Raw genomic sequence first — 21413 nt, forward strand, 5'->3', positions numbered from 1 at the left:
AAGTAACCTTTTGCATACTGATTAAGGAATGACATCACTATGTTGTTAACTCGAAAGGAATCTTCCTCTTCCGATGCCCTGGTTCTTCCTTGCTAGTGAGAATTGTATTCAGGGACAGAGTGCACCTTATTCATTCCTTTATGCCTCAAAGAATTAAGTAATCAGTAGGCCAAACCAAGAATTGCTCTGGTATACTTCTTTTAGCGGAATAAAGTTTGCAAACATTTTCTTGTTAGTTAGCGTCTCTTTTTATCGCATTACATTGGCTGTTAACAAAAACATACATCATTTACTGCCTTCATTTGCCTCTGCGACAGCTTGAGAGATTACTCAGAATTTAGTGTAAAGCACTTATTTTATGCTGTAGTGTTAAATGTCATTCTTACAACAATTTCACAGAAAAGTTAAAGAGACTAAATAGCTTTCCCAGTGCCACACAGCTAGGATGTAGTGTAGACAGAATTTGAACCTAGCTCTTTGACTCTAAGTATACGCTGTCAAGCACTATGTTAAATTGTTTTCCACAGCTGTGTGATCTTGGAAAGTTAGCCTCTGTGTTATCTGTAAAATGGGGACAATACTTCTCTCTGCCTCCTTAATAGCTTTTCCAATATAATATTGAATGTAAAAGCGCTTGGTAAACTGTAGGATATTATTATTTTATTTTTAAAAGTTATACTATGTCCTTGAGACTAGTGTTATACTGTTCCATAATAGATAACTTTTCTGTAACCACAAAGCATGAGTGACACGGCCTTTTGCTGAGTTCTGGGTAAACTCATTCCATCTCCGTGGCTTCTGTCCATTTGAGCAGCAGCAGTGACGCATGTGGGCTTGAGTGAGGATGATATTATTCTTGGTCATTCTCAACATGGAGAGTCCTCAGCTCCATTTCCACAGCTATCCATTTTCTAGGGAGTTGTCATCTCAGTGCAGATGTGGGATATTTTTAAACACTTTTTTTAAATGGCGAAACAAAAACGTACCCTGAGGTGGAAAAGAAGTTACATCCTTTCCTATTAATTAATGGGATTAACTAATCTCGTTCATCTTTGGGATTTCATCTCACCAGATTTTTAATTTTGGAGAGTTTTAAGCTACTAAGACAATATCCATCTTAAGGGTTGAAAAATGGGACAAAGAAACTTCAAGGCTTCAGTGAGTGTTTTCGGATCGAATAGTTGCACCTCCTCCAGTGCAGCCACTGTTCTCTACATTTCCATCCATTTCTCATTGCCAGCAGTTGCTCTTACTCTCCATGTGATCACACCAGCGCATGAAATTTGTGAAGCAGTGTTCATCAGCACCAAATGAACAGATATTAATATTTTTTTCCTTGACTTTCCAGTTTCTGGGATACTCAAACAAAATAAAAAAGATTTTACATACATTTTGTAGATTCTAAGATTCAGAAACTTTCTTTTTAGTAGACTCGTGATATTAGTGTCTTACTCCGTTAATACCTAGGTGTGGAGAAAGATCTAAAATAATTTTATTCACCCATTTTGATTATGTTCAATGTTTAGCCAGTGATTGTTCTGATAAGCAGAAAGAGAAATTGAAGAAAAAGTGCTTCAACTTTATAATACAGTGTAACATAATGTTTTATGGGTTTAACTTGATTTGTTATCTAAAACTGAATTTAATCAAAGATTGATTTGAAAATCTTTTAGAGACCAGTGAGCCAATTAAGCAGCACACGATAGCATAGGGATTATAGCATGGGCTAAGGAAATGGGCTCAGGTCAGCCTACCTGGCTTCAAACTCAAGCTCAAATGATTATCTTTTGGCCTTAAAAAAAGTAAGTTTAACTCCTTTTCCCATTTTCTGCTCTGTAAAATGAGGATGAGGCCAGTAATACTTAGTTCATAATGTCATGAGGATTTAGTGAGTTTATTTTCACTGTTAGAGCAGTGCCTGAGATTCAATGTCATTGAAATTAATCACATTGTATTTCCCTTACTCCTCTGTGTATCCACTGTGAAAATTTCATCGGATGAATTATAGACAAAAGCAAAGTATAATTCTCAAATTTTCAAAAATTTAATTTTCATAAAAATAGGTAGTGGGCATGGATGGATAAAGATTTTAACTCATTCATGAAGGAACCAGAAAAAAGACAAGTTGATTCCTAAGAAGAAATGAGCCTCTGGATGGATTTTGATAAAAGCAAAAGCAGAAATTAGATGGCTCAGTTAGATGCCTTAGAGGGCAATTATAACAGACATCTGGGCCCGGGCATGGTGGTTCATGCCTGTAATCCCAGCATTTTGGGATGCCAAGGGAGGTGGATCACTTGAGTTCAGGAGTTCGAGACCAGCCTGACTAAGATGGCAGAACCCCATCTCTACTAAAGAAAAAAATACAAAAATTAGCTGAGTATAGTGGCACGTGCCTGTAGTCCCAGCTACATGGGAGGCTGAGGCAGGAGAATTGCTTGAACTAAAGAAGTAGAGGTTGCAGTGAGCCAAGATTGTGCCACTGCTCTCCAGCCTGGGTGACAAAACAAGGCAAGACTCTGTCTCAAAAATGAAATAAAATAAAATAAAATGAAATGAAATAAAAAAACACCCAGACATTGGGGATATCTTTTCTATGAGACAGAAAATGAAATCATTGCACCTTTTGGTTTTGTGAAAGTCAACATCAAACTTTACAAGAGTTATAAAATGCCTGGGCCATAGTCAGTAGTAACTGATAAGCCAAATAAAGGCACCTTCCCATACTCAGGTGACCCTTAGCCCAGCCTGTTAGACAGTGCTCCAAGGAGGGCCATAAGAATACTGTCATCTGTTTGCATTAGTTTTTGAATCAGAATCATTTTCCTTAGTAAGAGTGAAATATAAAAATACTTCAGGAATTTCTTTTGTCCGACTCTGTAAAACCACCTGCAGAAGCTTTTGGACCATTCTTGGTAAAGGCTTAGCACAGGATCCACTCTCTTTCTAGCAAGGGATAAAACAGTGTTAACAAAATGTGAACATAGAATTCATGCATCACTGATCAGAATGACAAATGTTCATTTGCCTTTTGAAATACCAAATGTATTTTACACTGATAATGACATCCATGGACTTTATTTTAAAGCCACTGAATTATGAAGAAAACCATCAAGTGAACCTGGAAATTGGAGTAAACAATGAAGCACCATTTACTAGAGATATACCCAGAGTGACAGCGTTGAACAGAGCCTTGGTTACAGTTCATGTGAGGGATCTGGATGAGGGGCCTGAATGCACCCCTGCAGCCCAATATGTGCGGATTAAAGAAAACTTAGCAGTGGGGTCAAAGATCAATGGCTATAAGGCATATGACCCCGAAACTAGAAATGGCAATGGTTTAAGGTAAAAATAAATCTATAACCACATACTAATAATGTATTTGTAATCATTGAGATAGTAACGTATTTGAAAACATTTTCTAATGCTAAAGATTATTTTTTTTTTTATTAACAGGTACAAAAAATTGCGTGATCCTAAAGGTTGGATCACCATTGATGAAATTTCAGGGTCAATCATAACTTCCAAAATCCTGGATAGGGAGGTCGAAACTCCCAAAAATGAGTTGTATAATATTACAGTCCTGGCAATAGACAAAGGTAAAAAAGAAGTTTTAATCTGGTATTTTATAAAGGAATTAGAGAATAAAATATAATTATGCAGTTTTTTTGGTGGTAAGTATATGGAATTCTTTGAAATTAAAGACTCTTTCTGTCTCTCTTAATTATCTAACAAGGTGAAACTGGTGACAAGAAGCCATGTTTTATTTATCTTTATATCCCCAATAGGGCAGGACCTTATATTTTTATATCTTTCTGTGCTAGAGGACAAAAATAAAACTGAAATCTAAAACTAGATAAAATGGTCTCATCAGTCTTCCACATCTGTTTGTGTCACTTTAAATTGAGCTTTAAATTGAACTATATGTTCAGCCGAATATTACGTCAAAGTGATCCTTTTCTTGAATTCTGTTCCTTAAAGTAACCCAGAGTTTTTCAACCTTGTCTTCACATTAAAATAAAAAGAATACTCTGTAGATACTTTGTTAGAATAACTGAATCAGAATCTCTGGTTGTGGAGCCTGGGAATCTTATATTTAAAAAAATATCTTCCTAGTGGTTTGAATATATCCTGGGATTAGAAATCTTATCTGTAACCACTTTACTGCTCATTAACACCTGGCACCTGGAACCCCCAAAAATAGAGATTGAAATTGAGACATTTATTTTTATTTGGTAGTAATTCTGGTAAAAGATTTATTGGCAGTTGTATCTGATATTATCAGTAGCAATAGTCCTTTCAGACTAGCTGCAGATTCTATTTATCCATCTATATTCTTATTTATTTATCATTTCCTTTAATAATCACTTTATTTAAAAACAGATATCATATATAGAATGAACCTGGGAGGCGGAGTTTGCAGTGAGCTGGGATTGTGCCACTGCACTCCAGCCTGGGCAACAGAGCAAGACTCCGTCTCAAAAAAAAAAAAAAAAAAAAAAAAGGAATATAATTGAATTGACTTTTTATTCTTTAAGAAACTATAAAATAATTTTAAAATAACACTAAACCTTATTCCTCTGTCGTTAGATAATAGGTCATGTACTGGAACACTTGCTGTGGACATTGAAGACGTAAATGATAATCCACCAGAAATACTTCAAGAATATGTAGTCATATGCAAACCAAAAATGGGGTATACCGACATTTTAGCTGTTGATCCTGATGAACCTGTCCATGGAGCTCCATTTTATTTCAGTTTGCCAAATACTTCTCCAGAAATCAGTAGACTGTGGAGCCTCACCAAAGTTAATGGTATTTTAAAAAAAATAATGAGTTATAAACTCTGAAATAACTGAGAATAACTGGAGGATAGATTGACTTGCTTACTTACACAAAGCATGAAGTAAAACTGAGTCTCATTAATATATTTTAGAAGGATAAACTAACCTTTTATAAATATTGTATGGGGGCTCTGTTATATATAAAATGAAAGAAGTTGTAATTTTTATGAAGGCAAAATTTACATTTACAACAAAGAAAAGCTTTGTTAAAATGTTGGGCAGCTTATCATTAAGACAAACTGTGTGTGTATGTGTGTGTGTTTGTGTGTGTGTGTGTTTTTAAAAATAATACCGGTGGCTGGGCACGGTGACTCATGCCTCTAATCCCAGCACTTTGGGAGCCCTAGATGGGTGGATGACTTGAGGTCAGGAGTTCAAGACCAGCCTGGCCAACATGGTGAAACCCCCTTTCTGTTAAAAATACATAAATTATCTGGGCGTGATGGCGGGCACCTGTAATCCAAGCTACCGGGGAGGCTGAGGCAGGAGAATCTCTTAAACCCAGTAGGCAAAAGTTGCAGTGAGTTGAGAGATGGTGCCACTGCATTCCAGCCTGGGGCACAGAGGGAGACTCCATCTGCTCTCTTCTCACCAGTGAGGTGAGGAGAGAGCAGAAGATGTGTAGTTTAAATTGTATTGTAAGCTGACTCTGGAAGTGAGGAACTCAGGTGTATAGACTAAGCACTCTAGGGTATCCTGGAAGTGAACTTGGTGGGATATGGAAAGGGATATGAGAAGGACTGTTGAGGGGCTGCTGCCTATTGTAGCAGTTTATGGGGGGTGTCATGTTCTGTACTTCATCGATACTTCACTCTGTTGTTACTGCCATGTTCTTTCATGCAACTGGGCTTTTGTGTGTATAGCCCTATCTACATAGAATACCTCTTTTTCCGATTCTTAGCTTGATATTTATGAGTATGATATTTTTTCATGATATTTATGAACACCTACTATCTATTAAGCACTAGTCCAGATCCTGAGGATTTATATACAGATGAACAAGACAGACACAATCCCAGCTGAGATGCTCCACCTCTGAAGTTTGTCTTGAATTGGAAGGAGTGGCACCATGACCCTTTGTTATTTGCATTGCAGTGCCTTTCCTGTTGTATTAACATCTGATTACCTCTCCCTTCCAATACATGAGTTTCCTAGAGCGTTTGCAATTCATCTTTGTACTTCTAGCACCTAGCCTAATGCTTAGTAGATACTAACTGCTTCATAAATGTTTGCTTGTTCAATAATTGATTAATAATGTGCATAAAAGAAGAAACATACCAGAAGAATTAGTACATCCATGTCATTAGAGTTTAGAAAGTTTTAGTAAGAATGCCAAGAGGTTGGGTGGAAGAAAGGGTGGAATCTGGTGGTGAAGGGCCTTGTGTGCCAGGCTGAGAGGACTAACCTTGGTACAGTAGGCAACAGCAGTTATGCACTGGGAATGTGCAAGTAAGGCAATGCCATCCCAGGATTTACGTCTTTTAAAGGTGACACTGGTGACAGGAGGGCAATATGAAGGGAGCATAGGTGAGTGAAGGAAAATCAGAGGCAAATACACTACTGTGAATAAGACATTACTATGGCTCCACTTGTTGTCTTCAGGGAATGGAGGGATTTCAAGGATCTTACCTTAGACACAGTGTGGTATTGAGTGAGGAAGTCCTAAGTAAATCCAAGCGGTAATTCATGTTCCTCTAGGGAGCCTTCAGGTACGAGGTGTAGCCAAAATCTTTGAAATTCTTACAGCTACAGCAGAGCATTTAATCAAGGCTTAGGAATTCCAGATGACTTCCAGGGTGTGTTTTATGCTACTTTTTCATTTTACTTATTCTATTATAAAAACTCAGGGAGGTTGTAACTGCCATTGAAATTCTGTGGAGCTTTTGGTTAGTTGATACTATGGTCATTAACATAATAGACCAAGACTATTGGGGAAAATTGACTATCACAGTTGATAAAAGTGAATTGTTATATAGACATTTCTGTTTTGTGTAAGTCTTATAAGTAGCCTGAGTGACATTAATTAGCTTCTGGTACTAAGATTACTTCCAGATACAAGGCGTTAATCGTAAACAATCTATTGTGCTTTGAAAAAATTACCTTTTCCATATGAATAATGTGCAAATACTAGAAGGTCAATGGATAAGAGAATGTGAACTTCAGAAACTATTTGTGTGTACCTGTAGATACATTGGTACTAAAGAAAAATGCTTGAAGCGTATGTTAACAGCCAACCTAACATTATTAATTTGTATATATAAACATTACTAGAACACTACTGGGCCACTCCAATGCCAAATTATTTCTTAAGGGCTCCTTTCTAAGGAATTACAAGGGACAACACATATAAGATAATATTAGAGTTTGAAAGGGTTGAAGATAGTCCTCCATTTTTATTTATTTTCATGTGGCAGGCAGTTCCTTGAGAATGATACCTTCAAAAACAAGCGTGATGAAACAAATGATAAATGATAAATGATCACTAAAAAATAAACTTCTTTTATTTTCTTTCAGACACAGCCGCCCGTCTTTCATATCAGAAAAATGCTGGATTTCAAGAATATACCATTCCTATTACTGTAAAAGACAGGGCCGGCCAAGCTGCAACAAAATTATTGAGAGTTAATCTATGTGAGTGTACTCATCCAGCTCAGTGTCGTGTGACTTCAAGGAGCGCAGGAGTAGTACTTGGAAAATGGGCAATCCTCGCAATACTACTGGGTATAGCACTGCTCTTTTGTAAGTATTTTCACTTTCTTGAACTTAAAATATATAATAACAAATCTAGGTGCGGGAAAAGATCTTTAAAAAATAATCTTGTCCAAGCATCCATCAGGTGTGAGTCTCTTTCCAAGTTCCTTTTGTGTTATTACCTGAGTTCTGTTTGAATATTTTCTGTGAAGGGAACATGATCCTTCTTGAGATAAAAGACTTTATGCTTAGATATAATTGTTGAAAATTCCTTAGATTTCGCAGAATCTGACAAACAAATAGCCTTTATTTTTTGGTTCCAGTGCCATTCCTTTTAGGGCTAAGTAGAACAATCTAAAATTTCTGCCTTCGGAAAGTCCACTAAAAACCACTTTCATTCCATATCTTTTTGCCAGTCACACAGTTATGGAAGATGTTCTGTTCTCAGCAGTATCTCTTCTTGGGTATATCTTGCCGATTTTAAATTCTGTTAACCTCCTCCAGCCTAGATTAGCTTTGTTTTGTGGTAAGAGTAGAAGTTAAGTGCAAAAAACTCAGGAATCAGACTGCTTGGGTTTGTACCCGGCTTCATCGCTTGTAAGCCATGTGACCTGGGACAAATTGCTTAACTGTGCTTCAATTTTCTCATCTGTAAAAGGAATAATTGTAGTAGCCTACCATATGGTGTAGCACTGAGTATTAAATAAGGTAATGCATGTGAAGTGCTTAGAACAGTACATAGTAAATTTCTAATGTGTTCATTATTTTTCATCAAGTCAAAAAATAAACATATATCAAATACCTACTGTAGGCAGGAAACCGTTCTAGGTGCTTAGGAAAAATAGAGAAGGTCAAACAAACAAACAAACAAGCAAAAACAATCAATCTGCCTTGTGACAGTTAATGAATAAATTAAATGCTATAGAGGAAAAAAAAGAGAGGCAAATAATTAGGATCTGTAGTGCCATGGAGTGTGTTGGTGAGAGGGGTATTGGTGCCAGTGATTGCAATTTTCAATACAGAGGTCAGACCTGAGAAGATTATTTTTAATGATTTTTGGAAGAGGTGAAAGAGTTAGCCAGGTGGAATGCCTGGGGCAAGAACTTTCAGTCAGAGAGGGAAGTCAATGGAAAGACCCTAATTTGTGATTATGTCTGGAGAAACCAAAGAGTGGCAGGGAAACCAGTGTGGTGAGAGTGGACAAAGGGAAGAGGATTAGGAAATGGAGCCAGAAAGGTAGTGTGGGGCCATGTAGGATAGGCAAGAGTTGTCACACTTTTTCCGTAAAGGACCAGATAGTATATATGTCAAGCTTTGCAGGCCATGTGTTTTCCATTGTATCCAATCAAATCTGTCCCTGAAACAATAACATTGCTATAAAAATATATAAATTATGGGCATTACTGTGTTCCAATAGAACAATACATGTGGACTGTAAAATTTGAATTTCATGTAATTTTCACATTATAAACTCTTATTCTTCTGAATTTTTTCAACCATTTAAAAATACAAAGTCTTAGCTCATAGGCCATACAAAAATATGTAGTGGTCTGAGTTTGGGGATTTTGCCAATGCACTATAGGGTCTTTTAGACTGAAAGAATTGTTGTTGTTATTATTCTTAGTTTAATTATCATGTATTTTCAATCTCCCACAATTATGATTTAGAATAAGAATTCTTAATAGGCAAGATGCAAAGTAGGTTCAATTAAGATAAATCTTTTCTAGGAAAGCAGTCTGTCTTTTTCATGTTTTTTTGTACACAATTCTCTTTTTACATTTTCATGTGGGGAAATTATTTTGGGGGGAATCAGTAAATTTTTTCAAAGTCTTTGTCTTAAATGTTGGCGATTTCTTTTCTTTATGTACTGTTTAACTCATAATTCTAAGTACTTTATTTTGATGGGCAGAATTCAAACAATTAGAGAGAGATAATAAAAAAATACAGATGATTGCTTCTGATTCTAAAATCTAAGCTAGCTGGTGACATGTTAACTTAGAACAGCCAAGATAATTCATGGGAAGCCATGCTTAGTGGCTTTATCTTCTACTTTGATCCTTAGGTCGTAAGAAATAAATGATAATGATTTTATTCTATGTATGCTAAAATAAGTTATTTTATTTTTACTTTTAAATTCAGCTGTATTGCTAACTTTAGTATGTGGAGTTCTGGGTGCAACTAAAGGCAAACGTTTTCCTGAAGATTTAGCACAGCAAAACTTAATTATATCAAACACAGAAGCACCTGGAGATGATACAGTGGTAAGTAATTTTTAAATAAATATGTATTTGTATCTCTGATAATTTATTTAATTCATCCTCATAAACTCATTTCAGAATTTAGGAGTTAATTTATATTTTTAATTGAATCAGATTTAGTAGGCATAAATATTGTCTGTCAATATGCAAATGTTTATATAGCGGTAATTTATTAAACTTCTTGATCCAGATGTATTGTTTTTGTTATCTTTTTTGCACTCTAGTGTTATAGTTTCAACTTGTTCTTTGATGGTGAGAATATATTATAACAATAATTTGTTTTGCCTGCACTCTACAATGTATATTTCCAGATATAATTTGTTTATGTAACTTGTTAACCATTTATAATGGGGAAAAAAGCTTGCTAAAAGTTCTCAAGTTCACTAGGAAAGTATCAATGAGATATTTCTAAAAGAAAGGGAGAGGGATTTGGAAGACTACTGCCACTCTTTCCTTATATATTTCTTGGGACTTCTGAGGTGCTTTTATGCTTCTTGTTTTGTGTGAAGTATATATGTATATACAAAAGTACTTACAAGGCATGTTCTCTCCTCAAAAATGTGTCAACTTATTTATGAGAAATAGATCCCACTTTTATGGAAAAGCAAAACAGGAACATGACAATAAACCAATATGATAAAGCACTGTCAGCGTTCAAAAATTCCTGTGATACCTAAGTGTACTCATGTGGTTTGGATCAACCAGAAAGGCTAGTGACAAGAGGTACAGCTTATTTGGTAACTTAAAGAATAAGAAGGGTTTGAAAGTGAAGAGATGGTGAGAATAGCTAAAGGAGAGGAAAACAGCATAACCTATAAGACTTTTACTTAATATTTGTTCTTTGCCATTTAATGTTAGAGCTGATTATATTGAGTGGCCACTTCACAATATTTACCTGTTCTGTGTTAGGAACACTTCTAAAAGGAGCTTGGAAATATTAATTTACACAAAAACATAAAATTTCTTCTTGAATCTATAAACTTGCTTTAATACAATGAGTAAAAGTGATGATTTTAGCTTTGGATCTGAATTTCATTTGAAAGCATGCACATGGGGTTAGGAGTTGGGTGAATAATCAGGGCTGGAGAAGTAAACTTGGAAATTATTGACATGGATAAGGAGTTGTTGATACCCTGTGAGAATGAACTTTGGGAAATGCGGCTGTAGGAGGACAGAAAGGAGCAGAGAATAGAAAATATGAAAGCTGGCTCTGTAGGTTCAGCATTGCTTTAGTTTGTTTTAAATTCCTCTTTTATCCACTTAGAAATATGACATTTGAACTTGTGTTTATTACAACAAAACTGTACCATCAAGAAGATTTAATAATGAGGAGAGCTTTTTTCCTTTTTTGTAATTGAATTTTATTGTAACAGCAACCTAAGTAAAAAAATATAGGGTAGCACTGCCACCAAATGGCTACTTTTCAATTCTTTTTTTCTGGTATTTTTTTCTAAGGCAATATAAATATGACTTTGTAGATATATTTCAGGTTCATTAAATCATCTGCACTTGAAAAATCTTTCAATTTAGTTAAAGACTGCATTTTAAGTAGAAAAATATTTAAATTGATAAGAAGGTGGCACAAAGGAACCTGAATGTAATGGAAGTTCTTGCCCTGAAAGTAATGTGACTGTTTGTAATGAAAACTGACATGTCGAGATTACCACTGTAACTAAACTTCTGTCCTATAGCTCAGAGGGTTGGAGTGAAGTTCCAGTATTAAGTTAATGTTCAATGAAGACATTTTCATTTTAAAGCATTTCCTTGACTCTTTGTCATCCTCTAGTTCCCTCCAAATCTCTCTTTTTCTTTCAAACTGAACTTTTGGAAAGAAAAAACTATATTTGATTTCTCTATGATACTACTTCTTGCTTACCCAGCACTCCTTGCAAATTCTTTCGACAAAGGTGATCAATGGCTGTTCTTTCACTTAAATCCAATGGACACTTATACTTTAAGTGAACCCATTCTTACCTTGCTGTGATTTTTCTGTTGTTGTTAACATCATTGGTTGTTGTTAACATCATTGGTTGCTCCCACTCCTTATCATATTCTCTCTTCATGGCTTCAGAATCCTGCCTCTTTGGTTTTCTCTGTTGTCTCAGTGGCTACTCAGATCTGGCCTGTCACAGCTGTCTCTTACTCACCCCTTAAAATGTGATTTTTCTTGTGGTTCTATCCTTAGCCCTTTTTTCTTTTGGTTGACAATTTTCTCGGGATTGGTCTTCTATTCCCATGGCCTCAACTATCACCTATTTGGGAGTGACTCCCAGAATTATATCTCCAGCTCAAAGCTCTCATCTGAGTTCCAAATCCGCATATTCATATATTCATCTTGGACATCCCACATGTTTCTAAAGTTTACCGTATCTAAACTTTAGTTGCTCACTCTCCTCTTGCCCACAAGCACATCTTTCCTCCTGTTTCAGTGAGTTGTACCATCTACCTATTTGCCTTCATGGAACACACAACCAATCTTATGTGGTAGCTGTTCTCAACTGACTGAAGTTGCGGACCCCTGAAGGACATTGTTTGCCTTTTGCCTCCAGAACCTTCTGCAGTGGTTGCCTTGTTTGTCCCACTCCTCCTAGTCCCTAGTCTCTTAGCTCAGAGTTTTTCCAGTCTATTTCACTTACCCTGTTTGGATTTGAATTTTAATGCTCTACTTTTGTGCTCCTGTAACATTTTGTGCTCACCTACATAGTAGAGTAATTACATTCTTAAAGTATTTGTTTTTCTCTCTCCTTGGAATAAGAGCTTCTTGGCCGGGCGCGGTGGCTCAAGCCTGTAATCCCAGCACTTTGGGAGGTCGAGACGGGCGGATCATGAGGTCAGGAGATCGAGACCAGCCTGGCTAACATGGTGAAACCCCGTCTCTACTAAAAAATACAAAAAAAACTAGCCGGGCGAGGTGGCGGGCGCCTGTAGTCCCAGCTACTCGGGAGGCTGAGGCAGGAGAATGGCGTAAACCCGGGAGGCGGAGCTTGCAGTGAGCTGAGATCCGGCCACTGCACTCCAGCCTGGGCCACAGAGCCAGACTCAGACTCCCTCTCAAAAAAAAAAAAAAAAAAAAAAAGAGCTTCTTGGAGCCATCAGGAGACTATGCCTATCTTTATATCCCTAGGGTTTTGCATTTGCTATGGGTGACATTTGTCCCTAAAAGCTGATGTGTTGGAAACTTAATCCCCAATGCAACAGTGTTGAGAGGTGAGACCTTTAGCAGGTGATTAGATCATGAGGGCTCTGCTCTTACAAATGGATTACTGTCCTTATCATGGGAATGGGTTTATTATCATGAAAGCTTATTGTAAAACAAGTTCAGTCCCCTGTTGCTCCTCTCTTTCTCTCTCCCTCTCCCTCTCACTCTTGCTCTTTTGCCTTTCCACATTCTGCCATGGGATGGGCCCTCGCCTAATGTGAACTCCTTGATCTTGGCCTTCCCAGACTTCATAACTGTAAGAAATAAACCTCTGTTCTTTAAAAATTACCCAGTCTCAGGTATTCTGTTATAGCGGCACAAAATGAATGAAGACAGCAGCTGGGCACATAATTAGAAACTGATAAATGTCTGCTGAATGAATGAATGAATAAAAAGGTTGAATAAATGTCCTCTCTCCTTTGCCTTCTCATGACAACTTAGAATCCATTTCCTCTCAACATGAATTATTTTATTTTATTATTTCAGTGCTCTGCCAATGGATTTATGACCCAGACTGCCAACAACTCTAGCCAAGGTTTTTGTGGCACCGTGGGATCAGGAATGAAAAATGGAGGACAGGAAACCATTGAAATGATGAAAGGAGGAAACCAGACCTTGGAATCCTGCCGGGGGGCTGGGCACCATCACACCCTGGACTCCTGCAGGGGAGGACACACGGAGGTGGACAACTGCAGATACACCTACTCGGAGTGGCACAGTTTCACTCAGCCCCGTCTCGGTGAAGTGAGTTTCCTTAGGTGTTTTGACTCTAAAATTTAAACTTCTGAATGGAGAAGAGTAAAAAATTCAAATTAACGTATATTTTCAGAAACTGCTTTTCTGTATTTTTCTGTGGGCCCTCTCTTGCTTGCTCTGTTCATTTTCCTGTGCTCTTTGATTTTGTTACATTAATTTAAAAGAGATTTTATTTCACTTGTCATATTTCACTTAATTTATAAAATCCCATAAATATTGGAGATTTTTAACATTCTTCACTAAGATCTCACTTTTAGTTGTGTGTTTACCTCATGAACCCTTTTGATATAGAAGAATGTGAAAGCAATTCTACTTCCTCACAATGACAAACTTTTCAAACGAAATCTGTATTTCTCTGTGAAAACACAAACGTTTGAATGCAGTTTTAGGATAAAGATTAAATAGCATGATTTACATATTTTTTATTTTATTGCAAATTGACAAAATATAATTGAATGTGTTTATGGGGCACAAAGTGATATTATGATTTATGTCTGCAATGTAGAATGACTAAATCACACTTAACATACGCATCACCTCAAATACTTATTTTTTTGTGGTGAGAACATTTGAAATGTACTTTCTTTGCAATTTTGAAATATACAATATACTATTATTAACTATCATCACCATTGCAGGACATGTTTTAAATATACAAAGCACCATGCAAATGTAAAGTGCTTTTATTCTAAGGAAAGCAAGAATGTGAAAGAAAGAAGGAATTAAAATAAAGAATTCTCTGTTCATACCAAAATCCCCTATGAAGTGGAAGCTTTTTTCTTTCTTTTCTTTATTTCTCTTTTTTTTTTTTTCCCTAAAAAAAAAGACAGGGTCTTGCTCTGTCGCTGAGGCTGGAGTTCGGGGGTGCAATCTCCGCTCACTGCAGCCTTGACTTCCTGGGCTCAGGTGATCTTCCTATGTCAGACCCCTGAGTAGCTTGGACTACAGGTGTATACCACCACACCTGGCTAAATTTTGCATGTTTTGTGGAGAGGGGGTTTTGCCATGCTGCCCAGGTTGGTCTCCAATTCCCAGTCTCAAGTGATCCACCCACCTTGGCCTCCCAAAGTGCTGGGATTATAGGCATGAGCCACTGGGTCTGGCAAAATCCGCTATGAAGCTTTTAAAATATACTGATGTCTGTGTTCTACTCTAAGAGATTCCTATTTAATGAATTTGGGCTTTCTTGTTTGTTTTGTTTTTGTTTTACATTTCTGAGATGATTCAAATGTGCAGCTAGATAGAAAGCCACTGGATTAGACACTCTTCTGAACTAAATTTTTACCTCTTTTATCAGAGGATACCAGTGCCATTGCAGGACAAACAGTGGACCTTTCATCCTTGGATGGAATGCAAATGGGTGATACTCTGGTATAGGGCTGTAGGTTATGTATCCATAGCATTTTGGAGGGTCAAATTCAAGTGTTAATTCTTTTTCTACTTCTAGACAGTCAGTGTTCATGTAAGATCAGGTTGAGATGGAGTGAAGCTTAAGACATAGTCTTAGGAGGGTTCCTCAATTGCACACCAGGTAATGGGAGGTAAGGCTAACAACGTCATGAAGAAAGAACGTAAGTCATGCCAATGAGCTCCACATAGGCGAGGAGTGGGCGCCCAGGTGAGGAAAAGGAGGAGACATGGCAGTTGATGAGGTGGCAGACAGGCCAGTGGCAGACAGGGTAGATGTGGCTGAATGCATGGCGTCTTTATTACAAAAGCCCCGTTTTTGCAATATGGGTTATGTTCATTCTTTTTAATTTCATTGAACTTTTCAGTGCATATATATGTTTTGCCATGTTTTGGGTATCTTGGAAACTTGATTCTGAAGTTAAATTGGTAAATCCTACCTACTTTATAACTGCATATAATAGTGATTCTAGTTAAAATGTATTTTACATTTAATATGTGCTAGGCATAATATGTGTATTATGCATTATTATTTTGTCATTAATTTCTAAAATAATCTCATTAGGTGGTCACTGAGACTAAAGGATATTTGGTGACTTGTCCAAAATCATATAGCTAGTTGGTAAAGCTAGAGCTTTGACTCACAACCAAGATTGTTTGGCATCCAATCTCAAACTCCCAAACAGTATGACTATTATCTCTATTTTTTGGACTAACCTGACCTCTGTGTATAAAATTTAGAGATAAGCGTTTAATGATAACTTGAATGTATTTAAATATAACACTTGTATATATAATTTTTTACTTATGTGGATTATTAGAAATGTAAACTATACTGACTTTATGGTATGGTTGTAATATAGACCAATCATGTGCATTTTTTGTGTGTAGGAATCCATTAGAGGACACACTGGTTAAAAATTAAACATAAAAGGTAAATAAAAATAAATTTTATGTTCATATATTTAAGTTGTTTAAAACTATAATACAATTCATTTTTTTAAAAATTTTACAGAAATTGCATCGATGTAATCAGAATGAAGACCACATGCCATCCCAAGATTATGTCCTTACTTATAACTACGAGGGAAGAGGATCTCCAGCTGGTTCTGTGGGCTGCTGCAGTGAAAAACAGGAAGAAGACGGCCTTGACTTTTTAAATAATTTGGAACCCAAATTTATTACATTAGCAGAAGCATGCACAAAGAGATAATGTCACAGTGCTACAATTAGGTCTTTGCCAGACATTCTGGAGTTTTCCAAAAATAATATTGTAAAGTTCGATTTCAACATGTATGTATATGATGACTTTTTTTTTCTCAATTTTGAATTATACTACTCACCAATTTATATTTTTTAAGCATGTTGTTGCTTATCTTTTCCAAAAAGTGAAAAATGTTAAAACAGACAACTAGTAAATCTCAAGCTGCAGCATTGGAATTAAGGTCTCTAAAGCATCTGCTCTTCTTTTTTTTTTTTTTTTTACAGATATTTTAGTAATAAATATGTTGGATAAATATTAGTCCAACAATAGCTAAGTTATGCTAATATCACATTATTATATATTCACTTTGAGTGATAGTTTAAAAAATAAACAAGAAATATTGAGTATTACTATGTGAAGAAAAATTTGGAAAAGAAACACTGAAGACTGAATTAACTTAAATGTTGCAGCTCATAAAGAATAGGGACTCACCTCTACTGCACTACCAAATTCATTTGACTTTGGAGGCAAAATTTGTTGAAGTGCCCCATGAAGTAGCAATTTTCCATAGGAATATAGTTGGAAAAAAATGTGTGTACATATATTATTATTAATCAATGCAACATTTAAAATGAAAACAAAGAGGAAAATTGTAAAAACTTGAAATGAGGCTGGGGTATAGTTTGTCCTACAATAGAAAAAAGAGAGAGCTTCTTAGGCCTAGCTCTTAAATGCTGCATTATAACTGAGTCTATCAGGAAATAGTTCCTGTCCAATTTGTGTAATTTGTTTAAAATTGTAAACAAATTAAACTTTTCTGGTTTCTGTGGAAAGGAAAGAGGGAACCCGATGGAACAGTAGGTTTGCTTTGCAGTCTGTTTCAAGATTTCTGTATCCACAAGTTGGTAGCAAACTTGGGAATACTCGCTGTAGCTAGGGTTCCCTGTTTTTTGGTAGCAAGGGTCCAGAGATGAGGTGTTTCTTTGGGGAGCTAATAACAAAAACATTTTAAAACTTACCTTTACTGAAGTTAAATCCTCTATTGCTGTTTCTGTTCTCTCTTATATTGACCAACATCTTTTTAATTTAGAACCAAATAGCCATGTGCTCCCGGAGTATAGAGGCTAGAGGGAGCTGAGGGGTGGATCTCACTGAAAGCACCCTGGGGAGATTGACTGTCCTTAGGCCTAAGCCCCACAAACTTGACACCTGATCAGGGCCTGAGAGCTACAAAATTTCATTTTTCTCCTTACCACCCTTCTTCTGAGTGGTATTGGCGTGAATCAAGGAAAGCCAGGCCTCGTGGGCCCCCTTCTTTCAGCTTTCTGCTAACATTGTCAGCAACGCCTCCAGCGGAGATTCCCTTAAGTGACAAATACTCCAGGTTTTCCACCATCCTTCAGTGTGAATTAATTTTTAATCAGTTTGCTTTCTCCAGAGAAATTTTAAAATAATAGAAGAAATAGAAACTTTGAATGTATAAAAGGAAAAGATCAAGTTGTCATTTTAGAACAGAGGGAACTTTAGGAGAAAGCAGCCTAAGTAAGGCATTTGGAAGTCAGAGGGCAACATGAAGACGCAGGCCTTCTAGGGCAATGAGAGGACACAAGGACTATGGGTGAGAGTAAAGGCAACATAATCTACTTCATACTTTTTCCTAGGCTTGGCACTGCCTTTTCCTTTCCCAGGCTAATGGCAACTGCCATTTGAGTCTGCTGAGGGATCAGCCAACCTCTTCTCTATGGCTAACCTTATTTGGAGTGAGAAATCCAGGAGACAGAGCTGACTGAATGATGAGTAGGCTTGGCACTGCCTTTTCCTTTCCCAGGCCAATGGCAACTGCCATTTGAGTCCGCTAAGGGATCAGCCAACCTCTTCTCTATGGCTAACCTTATTTGGAGTGAGAAATCAAGGAGACAGAGCTGACTGAATGATGAGTCTGAAGGCATTTGCAGGATGAGCCTGAACTGGTTGTGCAGAACAAACAAGGCATTCATGGGAATTGCTGTATTCCTTCTGTAGCCCTCCCTCTGGGCACTAAGAAGGTCTATGAATTAAATGGGTATCTAAAATTCTGATTTATTCCTACATTTTTTGTTTTCTAATTTGACCCTGAAATATATGTGTTTTAGATTTACACTTTTTATTTTCCTTTTTTTTTTTTTTGAGACGGAGTCTCGCTCTGTCGCCCAGGCTGGAGTGCAGTGGCAGCGATCTCGGCTCACCGCCTCCCGGTTCACGCCATTCTCCTGCCTCAGCCTCCCGAGTAGCTGGGACTACAGGCGCCCGCCACCACACCCAGCTAATTTTTTGTATTTTTAGTAGAGACGGGGTTTCACCGTGTTAGCCAGGATGGTCTCCATCTCCTGACCTCGTGATCCGCCCACCTCGGCCTCCCAAAGTGCTGGGATTACAGGCGTGAGCCGCCGCGCTTGGCCTTATTTTCCGTTTAAAGTTTTCTTATTTTAATGTAATCATTTTGAACATGTGTGAAAGTTGATCATACGAATTGGATCAATCTTGAAATAACCAAAAGACAGTAGAGAAGCCAGGGGGAGAAAACTCAGGGCACAAAATATTGCTCTGAGAATGGAGTTCTCTGCAAGCCTCGTTGATGAAATTGTCTACTGTAACCAGAAGCCAGTTTTATCTAATGGCTACTGAAACACCCACTGTGGTTTGCACACTCCCTCACTCGCCAATCAAAACGTGCCACCTCCCCAAGACCTTACAAGTGCCGACAAACTTTCTCTAAGAGCAACCAGTATCACTTCCCTGTTTATAAAACCTCTAACCTTCTCTTTGTTCTTTGAACATGCTGAAAACCACCTGGTCTGCACGTATGCCCTAATTTGCAATTCTTTCATCTCAAATGAAAATTTAATTTCAGGGATTCATTTCTATGTTTTATTTGACTTTCTCATATGTAGTATTATTATTTCCTTATATGTGTAAAATGAAATTTATGGTATTTGAGTGTGCAAGAAAATATATTTTTAAAGCTTTCATTTCTCCCCCAGTGAATGATTTGGAATCTTTATGTTAATGTACAGATTTTTTTTTCTTATTTTTATAAGGAAGCAGCTGTCTAAAATGCAGTGGGGTTTGTTTTGCAACGTTTTAAACAGAGCTTTAATACTGCTGTTAAAAGAAGTTCCTTTGCTTTTAAAGAAACGTGGCTGCTTAAAATAAGCAGAAATTGGATGTGTAAAGTAATATTTACAGATATGGGGGGATGTAATAAAACAACATTAACTTGGTTTCTTGTTTTTGCTGTATTTAGAGATTAAATAATTCTAAGATGATCACATTGCAAAATTGTGCTTATGGCTGGCATGGAAATAGAAATACTCAGTTATGTCTTTGTTGTACTAATGGGGAATATTTTGGACAATGGGTCATTATCAAATTGTCGGCATCATTAATATATATTGTAATGTTGGGAAGAGATCACTATTTTGAAGCACAACTCTACAAATGAGTATCTATGTATACATATGTATAATACACTTTGATTGGGTATTAAAAGTATTAGAAGGTGGTTATATAATTGCAGAGTATTCCATGAATAGTACACTGACACAGGGGTTTTACTTTGAGGAGCAGTGTAGTCAAGGGAAAACATGAGTTAAAAAGAAAAGCAGCAATATTGCAGTCTTGATTCTGCCACTTACAGGATAGATAACGCCTGAACTTTAATCACAAGATGATCCAACCATAAAGGTGCTCTGTGCTTCACAGTGAATCTTTTCCCAATGCAGGAGTGTGCTCCCCCACAAGTGTAAGACTGATCATTTCAAAAATGTATTAGTTATATCAAAAGCCTTAAATTTTAATATAGGTTGAACCAAAATTTCAATTCCAGTAACTTCTATTGTAACCATTATTTTTGTGTATGGCTTCAAGAATGTTCATTGGATTTTTGTTTGTAATAGCAAAATACTGGATAAATTTCATGTGTCCCTCAGTATTGATTTGGTTGAATATTGGGTCATAATGGTTGAGAAGCATGGACGCTAGAGCCAGAATGCTTGGATATGAATCCCAGGTCTGTCACTTACTTTCTGTGTGACCTTTGAAAGGCTACTTATTTCTTCTCTTAGCTTTCTCATTAAAATCAATGAACAATGCCAGCCTCATGGGGTCGTTGGATGATTAAATTAGTTAATATACTTAAAGTACATAGAACCCTGCCTGCACATAGTAAAATAATTACAAGTGTGAGGTAGTTGGAAAAATTATGTAGTTGGATATACTACCGAACAATATCTAATCTCTTTTTAGGGAAATAAAGTTTGTGCATATATACACATATACATATATATACACACACACATATATACACATATACACATATATATGTGTGTGTGTGTATATATATATATAAAATCTCAAAACATGATTTCCAGACAATGGAATTGATAATTTATTCTTTCTGTATTGATTTTTTCACAATGAACACTGATAACACTTATTTTATTTTAAGTTCCAGGATACATGTGCAGGATGTGCAGGTTTGTAAGATAGGTAAATGTGTCCCATGGTAGTTTGCTGCACCTATCAACCCAATAGCATTTTTAATTTAAGAAAAAGGTTAATACTAGACTAGACAGTTTCTTTTGGCTCTTATATTATTTAGAATTAGGCTCAGTTTCATGGACAGAAAAATTAAATAGTATTCAGAATATGTTTACAGGCTTCTCTATTCGACAGATTATTTTGATTGCAAGTGTTTGAATCTCAGAACCTTCTTTTCTCTTTACTTAAAAAAAGTGATAAAATTAATAAAACATGGTTATGAGTGGTTAAAATTCATCATTTTCACCATTTTAAAGTGTATAATTCAGTGACTTTAGTACATTTGAAATGTTGTGCAACTGTTACCAATATCTAGTTCTGGAACATTTTCATCACCCCAAGAGGAAACCTTTTAAGCCGTTATTCCCCTCTTCCCCTCCCTGTATTATTCCCTGACAATCACTAATATCTTTTCTGTCTCTATGGATTTGCCTATTCTGGACATTCATATAAATGAAATCATACATATGTGGCTT

The 21413-nt window shown here is 36.6% G+C and overlaps 1 protein-coding gene across 2 annotated transcripts in view; it reads left to right on the forward strand.

The window, feature by feature from the left end:
- DSC3 (desmocollin 3) overlaps positions 1–21367 on the forward strand; it is a 52704-nt gene extending 31337 nt beyond the window's left edge. The window contains exons 10-17 of one of the 2 annotated variants that reach the window (XM_073006410.1): positions 3089–3345; positions 3457–3599; positions 4591–4815; positions 7359–7583; positions 9675–9796; positions 13479–13736; positions 16047–16089; positions 16171–16269. In XM_073006410.1, coding sequence (XP_072862511.1) covers positions 3089–3345; positions 3457–3599; positions 4591–4815; positions 7359–7583; positions 9675–9796; positions 13479–13736; positions 16047–16073 — 1257 coding nt within the window. In that variant the 3' untranslated portion in view covers positions 16074–16089; positions 16171–16269. Of the gene's footprint in view, positions 1–3088; positions 3346–3456; positions 3600–4590; positions 4816–7358; positions 7584–9674; positions 9797–13478; positions 13737–16046; positions 16090–16170 lie in introns of both variants that reach the window. The other variant, XM_007974378.3, reaches the window with a different exon arrangement.
- The last annotated feature ends 46 nt before the right edge of the window (positions 21368–21413 follow it).

Source organism: Chlorocebus sabaeus, chromosome 18 (assembly GCF_047675955.1).
Source record: "Chlorocebus sabaeus isolate Y175 chromosome 18, mChlSab1.0.hap1, whole genome shotgun sequence".
Lineage (NCBI taxonomy): Eukaryota > Metazoa > Chordata > Mammalia > Primates > Cercopithecidae > Chlorocebus > Chlorocebus sabaeus.